We start from the raw sequence: 10,411 nt of genomic DNA on the forward strand, positions 1-10,411 counted from the left end.
TATTAAAATGCAACGAAAAAAATAGAATGAAAATAAAGTTTCGTGACTTTTGTCTTTTTATTCTAGTTCAATCAATAAAGAATCCAAAACCTATATATACTGCACAAATAGAAAAATAGAAATAACATTTTCCACGTGAGATAATTGAAAAGAAGCTGTGATCTATCTCTCTGTCTTAGGATACCGTGTTCTGTCTCCACTAGCTCTCTCGCGTCCTCTCCCTCCTCATAAACCAAACATATAAATAAACTTATATTCGTCAATCCAGACACAATATCACCACCACCGCCATCATCAGCATCATCAGTTATTGTCCTTACAACTCAGAAGATGGAGAAAAACTGCGACTTGGAACTTCGTCTCTTTCCAACATCTTCTTATGATGAATCAGATACCTCGTAAGTCTCTCTCTCTCTGGAATCAAATCTATGAAATTTATCTAAATACATGAATCTAATAAAGTTTACATTTAATTGATTTGAAGTGTGGTAGAATCAAGAAGCTCTGGAAACTCACTACCAAAAGAGGAAGAATCTCAGAGGATAACAATTTTCTACAATGGAAAAATGTGTGTTTCTTCGAATGTTACCCATCTTCAGGTATGTACATATATACACATTCATTTATATGATTATATTTTATAAGCAATTAATGGATCTTATTAACCATTAATGTTTTTTTATGAATGAATGCAGGCTAAATCTATAATATCGATCGCGAGTAGAGAGATGGAAGAGAGGTCATCCTCAAACGGGTCGGATCCTCGGAACAGGTTGACCCGATTACATCATCATCAGCTTCCAAATCCAAAGGCTTCTATGAAAAGATCTCTCCAAAGTTTTCTTCAGAAACGGAGGATTCGAATTCAAGCAGCTTCACCTTACCATCAGCATTCACGACGATAGTGTTTTTATTTTGTTTCTCAAATTTTAGTTGACATACTTTTAAAATAATAATAATAATTTAGACATGTCTTGTTTGTTGCTGGGGATGGTTAAACATTTGACATCCATGGTTTGTCAAGTTAGACGTAATTTTTATGAAAACCATTAGTCAAAAAGATGTAATTTTTTCTCTCTTTGTGATATAGAGTGAGGTTAGAGAATATTAATTAATTTGGTGAGAAATGTTTTAGCCGTATTGTGTAAAAAACAAGTTAAGTATTTAAGAATTATACTTAAAAAGAAGAACTGTATCCATTGATAATGAATTTTTATATTTCGTCCAAATGGGTTTAGATCTTAGCAAGTAGACAGGGAATAGAAACAGAAGCAACCCTTAATCGTAGCAGCACTAGCTAGAAGATGGAGGAAACCAGTAAGGGGCCCAAGGATAATTCAGCGCACCTGTGGGAGCCTGAAAACTAGAGGAGGTTCTGGTGGTTAGATCGTAAACACCTACACCAAAGCCTATAAAATAAATGGAGTTTGGTTTGAGTCCAGGGAAAGAGCTTGCGGGGATACAAAAAGCCTCTCCCTTTGAAACAAAGATGCACATATCTCCAATGTCATCAGTGTAGCACATGAATCTTCCATCAGTTGTCTCCTCCTCTCTAAACACCATGATCCGCTGCGTTTCATACGATATTTTTCTCGAATCCAAACATCCTTTTGCGTACCTATATGCAAGAACCAAACGTCAATGGTTACTGCTAACTATAGAGACTAGCTAGAGTGTTTTATAATAATAATAATAATATTAATACCATTTGACGAGGAACCGTTCATCTCCGGAAGCTGACTCCACAAGGCGTTCTGTCCTGCAAGAAGAAGGAAACAGCTCTGATTGCTCCGAGTCATACTTGAACGACTCTGGAAAGTTGCGAAACTGCAACTCATGGAACTCAGGCTTGTCGGATTTCTTGAAATGGAGATCATAGGATAACAAGTGATGGCCTCCAGGACCGGTCAAGTAGAACTTGCGGTCTTTCTTGGAATACATGAGATTTGAGGTTGGAAAGTAGTCAGGAGGGGTTGTGATCTTAGTCCAACGCAAGTCGCGACGAGGCCTACAGAAACTCAGCTGGTCACCCAAGGACTTGATGCCAACCACCCAGTCTTGGTCATCATCAGGACAAGAAGACATTGCCACACTCCAGATGACATCAGTTTGGCAAGAGGGCAGGGGAGTAAGTGGAGGCAGAGTAAAGATCTTGGGGTTTGATTTGCAAGACCATGGGTTCATGACGTCGGTGATGAGTATGCAGCTATCTTGCGGGTCACTGAAAAATCCCCATCCCTTGGAAGCTCCGGTTGCTTTGGTCATGATTATTTCTTCAGGTATTGCTTTGTCTGTGAGTTCTAGTAACTCTTCTTTGGCTGGGTCGAACACAAGAACTTTCCCTATGTTGACGCCTCCCGGCGAGGGATTTACTTTGAGACTAAGCGACATATACGGACCTGTCATGGAGGATGAAAACGAACGAACGCTCATGCTCCTCCTGTGCATCTGCCAAGTAGTAATTAAGCAAGCAACACAAATTCAACTATCTTCTACAAAGTAAACCATCCAAGACATAACAAAAGCAAGCAAGAAAGAGTTTATAGCTTACGATGGGAGAGAGCTTAGAGAGAAGTAGAGACATTATTGAACGATACCAACCCAAAGAAAGCCAAAAACTTAACCGATATTCTCTACCCTTTAAAGAAAGCAATAAGCGTGACTACCAAGTTTTTCTTTCTTTCTTTCCTTTTTGGTGAAATTTTTGTTTTTGGAATCTTACCACTTTTTGTTTAATTTTTTTTTTTCATCCATTTTATTTAGTACCATGGTCCACTCACAATGGTTACAAATGATGCAGTAATTTCTGAACCAACCACTTTCAATTCTAAACTTTGTTCTTTTGTATCTTTACTAATAAAGTAGAATTTTTTATCTCTTTGGGGGGTTTTTTGACACTTGTTGCGTTCTCATTCGTTGAAGGATGTTTTTTGATTTGAGCTTTCTAAAACATTTATATAGAATAGGTTTTGCGTTTTGGGAGACTCAAAACGGCGTCGACGTCTTCTGCTTTTCTTGAAGAAAGCTCGAGACTTTTTTTTTTTTTGTGAATGGAAAGCTCGAGACTTTTGAAACTATCGGAGACAACTCTGGGCGGATCCGGTGTGGCGCTTCGCTACGAAAATCTGATAGTCGTAATGGAAAAGATGATAAAGCAACCCCAGTTGGTGGGTCTCAACGCGAGAGACGATCTCTGCTCGATGTTGCCGGCGACCGTGAGATCGTCACTCAGTTCGAGATTAAAAGGAGTTGGGTTCAGGGCGAATGCATTTCATTATGCAGCTGTAACAGGTTTGTTTTTAATAAGCCTGTTGCTTATTTCATTTCGCTTTCTAAGATCACAAAGTGTTCTGTTTTGTGTATCATTAGGGTAAATCGAGTTCCCAAAGGAGTTCCTGTCCAAAGGTGTTCCTGTTGATTCTCAAAGTGAGTCTGGCACGCCATTGATTTGGGATGCTGTCCATGACTTATTAGATCACAATGTCGATGTAAACTTTTGTGTATAATGCATATCTTTAGTTGAATTTCCATCTAAACCGTAGTTTTAATTTTGATTTTTTTCATGGTCTTGCAGCCTAACGCCGAGACCGAAGATAATGTCACGCCGTTGTTATCAGCAGTGGCGGCTGGTTCTATGGCATGCTTAGAGCTGTTGGTCAAGGTTTGAGATGTTCCTAATTTGAGTGTTGTGCTGTTTCAGTTGCTATACATCTTAGATCAAGCTTGGTTCTTATTTTGTTAATTACAGGCAGGTGCCAAAGCTAATGTTTTTGCTGGTGGTGCAACTCAGTTGCTAATGTTGGAGATTTGTGTTAAGCAACTGTTTACTTAAAGCTGGAGCTGATCCTAATAAGAAAGACGAGGTAACCTCAACGTAACAATCAGCTCTTTAAAAATAAACACAAATCCTCACATGGCTGTGATTTTCAGGATGACAATAAGCCATTAGAAGTTGCATCTCTAAGAGAGAACATAAAGATTGTTGAGACTCTCTTCATGTTGTGAACAAAACCTGAAACTGTTTTATATTGGACATTTGTTGGAGTTCCCGCTCACATAGAATCAAATAAAAAAACACGTGGGGAACTCAAACAAGTCAAAATCTGGAGAGACTGTGATTTAGAAAGACCTTTCTGAATCCTAAGGTACTTCATACTTTGAAGTTTGATCAAAATGCATCTCTTTTGCATGAAATTTTTAAAGCACACTGTTATATATTCCACAGCTCTCTCCAGAAGCAAAGGGGAAAGGCACAGAAGCAAAAGCAAGAGGACAAGACGCATTCCATATTCCCATCGACGCTTACACACAAGTATTCAACATTAAAACTACTTCTAAAGCTTATGTCCATTTTGTGATTCTGTGGCATTTTCTTTGAACCACGGCCATTGGTTTGACCCCACAGATCATACCTTCTTCTTAAACTAAGCCTCTGTTGGTTGCAATTAGGACAAGTTGAACATGCCTTATCAGATGCTAAAGTCTGCAGAGAACTGAAACCTGATTGGCCTAAAGAATGTTTCCGAGAAGGTGCTGCTCTTCGTTTGCTATAGGTAAAAATCATCTCAATTCTATTACAAAAAGCCTTTGCCTTTGAACACTGAAACATTATAATTCACTGAGTTATCAATGAATCTCCAGCGATTTGATAAGACAGCCAATGCTTTTTACGAGAGAGTAAATCAAGGAGATCATTGATGCTTTCAGGTTTGTTTGGAAACCTGAGTGATGTTTTGTCTTTTTTAAATCATTCTCTCAAGAGAGTTGAAGTGTCTTTTCTTTCTTCTACAGAGAAGCTGTAGATGCTCGAAGGAAGTTTCACGGCAACGATAAGATTAAGGCCAAACCATAAGTTCTTCTAAAGATGGCTCTGTTTAGTATATGTATGAAGTTTTGATTTTGCTTCTTACCTTGGTCTCTCCCCTATGCAGTTGTTGCCTATTTTACTTATATGTACTAAAAACTTCAGGTCTAGAGCTTTTTTGTGCTCTGATTTTGTCATTGTGTTTGGATTTACAGCTTTGATTTTTAAAAGTTATAAACAAATATTTTATTTGTTTTAGTTAACATTTTATTTTATTTTTGCCGGCAAAAATATAATCTACTAAACCATTTTTATCTTTGGATATCTAATCTATTACTCAAATTTAAATGACTATAAAATATAACTGTCTATGTTCGTATGATATTATCTAGACATTTTTTATAACAATATTACTTACAGTCCTAAGACTGTCTTTGTTGCCACATAAGTTACCACTTTTGTCAATGATGATGCGTAACCGCTGTCAACTTCACTTCCCCTCCCATTTAGGAAGAATGGAGGTGAGCTTATAAATGTAGACATGGTTTTGCTCGATGGGAAAGTTATCATACTCAAGCTTCTATCATTTAATATGTTGTAGATTTACACAAAACCTCCCTAACTTTACGGCTCTCCAATCACATTTTAGATTTGCCGTCTACCCTGATCAATGAATCCATCGCAGTATATAGACTAAACACTTTCAAGCACTTCATCACTTTCAAGCCCCTCATTAAAGAAGGAGAATTCTATAAGAGCTTAGCAATTCCGATGAAGTTAGTGGCAGCAAAACCTTTAACAGTGGAAACCAAATCATTCACTACAATCTGAATTGACATGTATGTAAGTATGCATGAAAATTTTGGTACCCTTTCAGGTATGGATATTATCCATTTGAATCTCGGTTTTTTGATGATGTTAGTGGCAGCAAAACCTTTAACAGTGAAAACCAAATCATTCACTACAATCTGAATTGACATGTATGTAAGTATGCATGAAAATTTTGGTACCCTTTCAGGTATGGATATTATCCATTTGAATCTCGGTTTTTTGATGATGTTAGTGGCAGCAAAACCTTTAACAGTGAAAACCAAATCATTCACTACAATCTGAATTGACATGTATGTAAGTATGCATGAAAATTTTGGTACCCTTTCAGGTATGGATATTATCCATTTGAATCTCGGTTTTTTGATGATGTTAGTGGCAGCAAAACCTTTAACAGTGAAAACCAAATCATTCACTACAATCTGAATTGACATGTATGTAAGTATGCATGGGCATTTGGGTACCCTTTCAGGTATGGATATTATCCATTCGAATATCGGTTTTTCGATTCTTGGTTTTTTGGATTTTGAAAAATGGTCTCATTCGGATATTAAAAAAAGGGTGGGGTTCGAATCGGATCCTCCTGGATCTGGGTGGGTTCGGGGTTTAACCGAAATAATTAAATTATTCGATTCGACTCGGGTATTTTATATCCAAACTACTCAAACTTATCAAAATAACTTAAAAACCAAAATACTCAATTTATATAGTTCGAATTGGTTATTTTTTCGGAAAGTAACCATGGATACAATGTTATTTGAGTACTTTTTATCCAAAACATCCATTTTATCTATAAATATCCAAAAATTAATATATTTGATTTATAATTTTAACTTTAGGTATTAATGCTATTATTAAATTATATTACATATATATGTTTGAATATGTTTGGATGCTCATTCGGTTTTCGGATTTTGAAAAAAAAAACCGTTCAGATATTTAGGCAACATACGATCAGGTCGGATACCCGGTTTTTGGGTTGGTTATGGGTATTATTAGGCCTATCTCTATATGTAAGGATTAATATTGTTACACGCTTATGAAAGACAACACACTTTAATAATAAATATCTTCTAATAGTAAAAGTTGGACATCCTCAATGAAGAGGATGCTCACGTCGACACAGAAAATCAGCCAACATAAAAGTTGTTTTTAAGTTACATGAGCTTTTCTATAGACTGATCTAAAAATTAAAGTGGCCTATATCAATCTTATCTCTCCAAACCCTAAAGACGCGACCATACTCGACTCTTCCATTTCCTTATTGTTTCATGTCTGTGTAAATCTATGTTATCAAATTATATGTCGTATTAATTATAAAAACAAAATATATAAATGTTTTTCCTTATTTCCTAACACCTTTGACATAAACAAAGTATGCGAGAATTATTACTACTTTAAGAGGACGAAACTATTTATTATATTCCTTCAAACAAGATAATCACAAAAAACCATAACTATTTACATTTTCCCTTCTCGAATACTAACTTTATTGAATGTTTAAATTTCAACTAAATTAACTTTGTCACATCTAATGATTTTTTACTCTATTTTTATGTAATTCGATTAAGACAAACACTTATGCTACTCCACTTATAATCAGAAAAGATATCATTCTCTTTTAACATACTTTCAATATCGACTTTTTGAGCATAGTCTCTTTACTAAAACCATAAAATAAATTGAAAATTTATTTCAGAATAACACATATGAACCCGGCGCGCACCCGGCGCGCAAACCTCTAGTAAAGTATAAACTTAAGTTGAGGAAATCGAAACCAGCGTTGATGCAATGTATCATGCGGGGATCCTTTTAATTAGTTGTGGACGTAGATTAGTTAGAGGATATTTCTCTAAACGTGTGTATTAATTGATTTTTTGTAAACTATATATGTAATGTTAAATTTGTAAAATAATAGATCCCCTATATATTAATTGAGGAACATTTGAAAAGACGTAATCCCAATTTTGTAATAATTAAAAAAGATTTTTTGTTTATTTGTCAATCAATTAGGGAGTTAATTAGTCATACGTGTCATGATATATTCGATAAACATGCTCTTAAAACTAGATGTGGGTTTTGAATTTTGATCAACGTAATATTCTTGTAAACATGATATATTCGATGATCTAATCCAAACCGGTCAACATGACACAACCAACCACACCTAATAGCTAGAAAACGGAGGAAGCCAGTAGGGGGAGTAAGGAATCGTGTATGGTGTATCTTCTGGATATTCATAGAGACGGCAGCTAAACTTACTCATATTGAGCGACACAAACAAACGTCCATTTAAAAAGATGGAGTTAGGGTTGAGGCCACGGAAAGAGCTCGCCTTAACGCAGAAGTCCTCACTTTTCGAGATGAAAATGCACATATCTCCAATGTCGTCAGTGTAGTGCATGTTTTTCCTCCCATCTTTTGTATCCTCCTCTCTAAACACCATCACCATCGGTACTTTGCACCCTTCAGGAGTGTATTCTGAGAACCTGCACGTTGCAAAAGGTGTTTGAGATGTTACATTAGCAAGTTCCTGATATATTATATTATAGGTACCATTTGACAAGGAAAGATTCGCCGGAAGGTGACTCCACCCAGTGATCCTCCCTGCAATTAGAATCCAGCCGTTTCTGTTGTTCGCGTGGCATGCTTGGAAGGTTGTGCAACACCAACTCATGGAACTTAGGCTTCTTGTCTTTATTGAAGTCGTGATCCCAAGAGCATAAGTAGTTGCCTCCAGGAGCAAGCAAGTTGAACCGTTGGTCTTTCTTGGAATACATTAGTTTTGAGGTATCCCATGACTCAAAAGGTGTTGGGATGTTAGTCCATCGCAGATCAAGATGGGGTCTGCAGAAACTTAGCTGTTTACCCAAGAACTTGATGCCAACGACCCTGTCTTTGTCGTATGGCTCAGGAGAAGAGGACATGGCCATGTTGCACACCACTTCGGTTTGGTAAGTGGGTATTGTAGTGAATGGAGGCAGAGGAATCACCTTTGGTTCTGACTTGGAAGCATATGGGTTCAGAAAGTCGCTGATAACTGCTGAGCGGTATAGCCTATTGGAGAACATGCCCCATCCACGGGAGGTTCCGACCAATGTAGCGTTATAAAGCTCTTTGGGAAATGCTTTCTCTGGAGATCTAACTAACTCACAACTGTCCACGTTGAACAGCAGGGCTTCTCCAACGTTTCCGTTAGGCGAGGGAGACATAATCATGCACATCGGAGTATACGGGCCGGTCGTGGACGATGAAAACGTACGGACGCTCCCGCTCTTGTAAATCTGCCAAGTTTAAGCACACACAAATATTAAAACACACCTTAAATTAAATACTCTTCTCTAAGCATAGATCGGATCTCAACCATCCGATTCTTATCTTTGTTTTTTTATATTAGTCTCCCCCTAACTGAGAAAATCCATTTTCTTCCGGACAAAAAAAAAACTATAGAAAAGTGACATCATCTTTTAACAAAAAGATCTAATTAGTAGGAAAGCAGGAAAGAGCTTAGCTTACGAGGGGAGAGAGCTTGAAGAGAAGCCGAGGCATTATTGAAAGATACCACCACGAAACCCTAAACTAAGATGGAGCCTCCTCTTCGTTTTAAGAAAGGAATATAGGCTTGGCTAAAAAAAATGTTACAAAAAGTTATATAAGCTTGGCTACCAAGTTTTTTTCCTTTTTCCGTTTTTATGATTTTTTCTTTTCTGTTTGGGATCTTTCCAAACCAAGACTGTCCATAACTTTTATCTTCAATTTTTTTTTTTTAGTAAACTACTTTTATCTTCAATTTTTTTTTTTTGCTTTTTAAAGTTGATGTCTTTGCTATCATGGTCCACTCGGGGCATCTTTATCCCACAAACCCAAAAGTGGGGTTATTATTATTATTATTATTTTGTCTGAAAAAAAAATTTAAAAAGCTAACCAATCGCGGACCGCCATGTGTCAGTGGGACCCGCGAACAGTGCAAGAATCAAACAAAGAACGGTTCTTATTTGGCAAACACAAGGGACGGTTCTATCATTTTAGTGGGGTCCATGACACTAAAAACCCCACTAAGATACCTGGATAAAGATGGTCTTACAGAAGCTATTAATAAATAACGATGTAAACAAGTATATATACAATAAGACCATCTTTACCGCGGGTTCCTAGTGGGTTTTTTAGAGTGTGGACGGCAGAGAAGCCTATATTTTTTGGTTTGGACCCCGCAAAAAGGTTAAGAATCGATCACAAAACATATGAAATAAAGACCGATTTTGGAGTGTTTTTTGCACTATTTGTGGGCCTCACTGACCTGTGGCCCACGATTGGTTAGTTTTTTTTTCAGACTAAAAAAAACAATAAAACAAAAAAAAGTTTTTAAAAAACCGGCAGCGATAATCATGCTCTAATTATTGTTAAATCTATATCTTATAAACTTTGAGTCAATGAAAATGTTCTGTGTACATTAATCTGTTTCTTCACATTTCACTACAAGAAAACAGGGGGATTCTGATGGCCGAAATCGTCGGAAATTCGTCGGAATAGACCGATTCCGACGAATTTCTGACGAACCCGTCCGTCAGTATCATTTCGTCGGAAAAAAAAAATTCGTTGGAATTTCGTCAGAACTTCCGACGACTTTCTGACGAATACCGAGAAACGTCATTCTGACGAACTTCCGACGATATTACGATGCGGATACACGAGACCAGAGTTCATCGGAAAAACTACGTACCGACGGAGAACGTTCCTCGGACACTTCCGACGTAGAGTGTTCCTCGGTGCATTCCGACG

The 10,411-nt window shown here is 37.1% G+C and overlaps 3 protein-coding genes and 1 pseudogene across 3 annotated transcripts; 2 read left to right on the top strand and 2 right to left on the bottom strand.

The window, feature by feature from the left end:
- The first annotated feature begins 225 nt into the window (after positions 1 to 225).
- Positions 226 to 1,132, top strand: LOC106331324 (protein TIFY 5A). Its single transcript, XM_013769648.1, has 3 exons — positions 226 to 398; positions 485 to 599; positions 696 to 1,132. Exons 1-3 carry the CDS (start codon positions 331 to 333, stop codon positions 903 to 905), a joined length of 393 nt encoding a protein of 130 aa, XP_013625102.1. The 5' UTR covers positions 226 to 330; the 3' UTR covers positions 906 to 1,132.
- Positions 1,133 to 1,177: 45 nt separating this feature from the next.
- On the bottom strand, positions 1,178 to 3,291 carry LOC106331323. Its single transcript, XM_013769647.1, has 3 exons — positions 2,552 to 3,291; positions 1,706 to 2,448; positions 1,178 to 1,618 (listed from the first exon to the last, which is right to left on the bottom strand). The coding sequence occupies exons 1-3, from the start codon at positions 2,582 to 2,584 to the stop codon at positions 1,294 to 1,296; spliced, it is 1,101 nt and encodes a 366-aa protein (XP_013625101.1). The 5' UTR covers positions 2,585 to 3,291; the 3' UTR covers positions 1,178 to 1,293.
- Positions 3,138 to 4,852, top strand: LOC106330901 (annotated as a pseudogene).
- A 2,808-nt stretch (positions 4,853 to 7,660) lies between these two features.
- Positions 7,661 to 9,292, bottom strand: LOC106332483. The gene is made up of 3 exons (XM_013770943.1): positions 9,149 to 9,292; positions 8,189 to 8,916; positions 7,661 to 8,121 (listed from the first exon to the last, which is right to left on the bottom strand). The coding sequence occupies exons 1-3, from the start codon at positions 9,179 to 9,181 to the stop codon at positions 7,800 to 7,802; spliced, it is 1,083 nt and encodes a 360-aa protein (XP_013626397.1). The 5' UTR covers positions 9,182 to 9,292; the 3' UTR covers positions 7,661 to 7,799.
- Positions 9,293 to 10,411: the final 1,119 nt, after the last annotated feature.

This window comes from Brassica oleracea, chromosome C3, assembly GCF_000695525.1.
Source record: "Brassica oleracea var. oleracea cultivar TO1000 chromosome C3, BOL, whole genome shotgun sequence".
In the NCBI taxonomy this organism is placed as follows: domain Eukaryota; kingdom Viridiplantae; phylum Streptophyta; class Magnoliopsida; order Brassicales; family Brassicaceae; genus Brassica; species Brassica oleracea.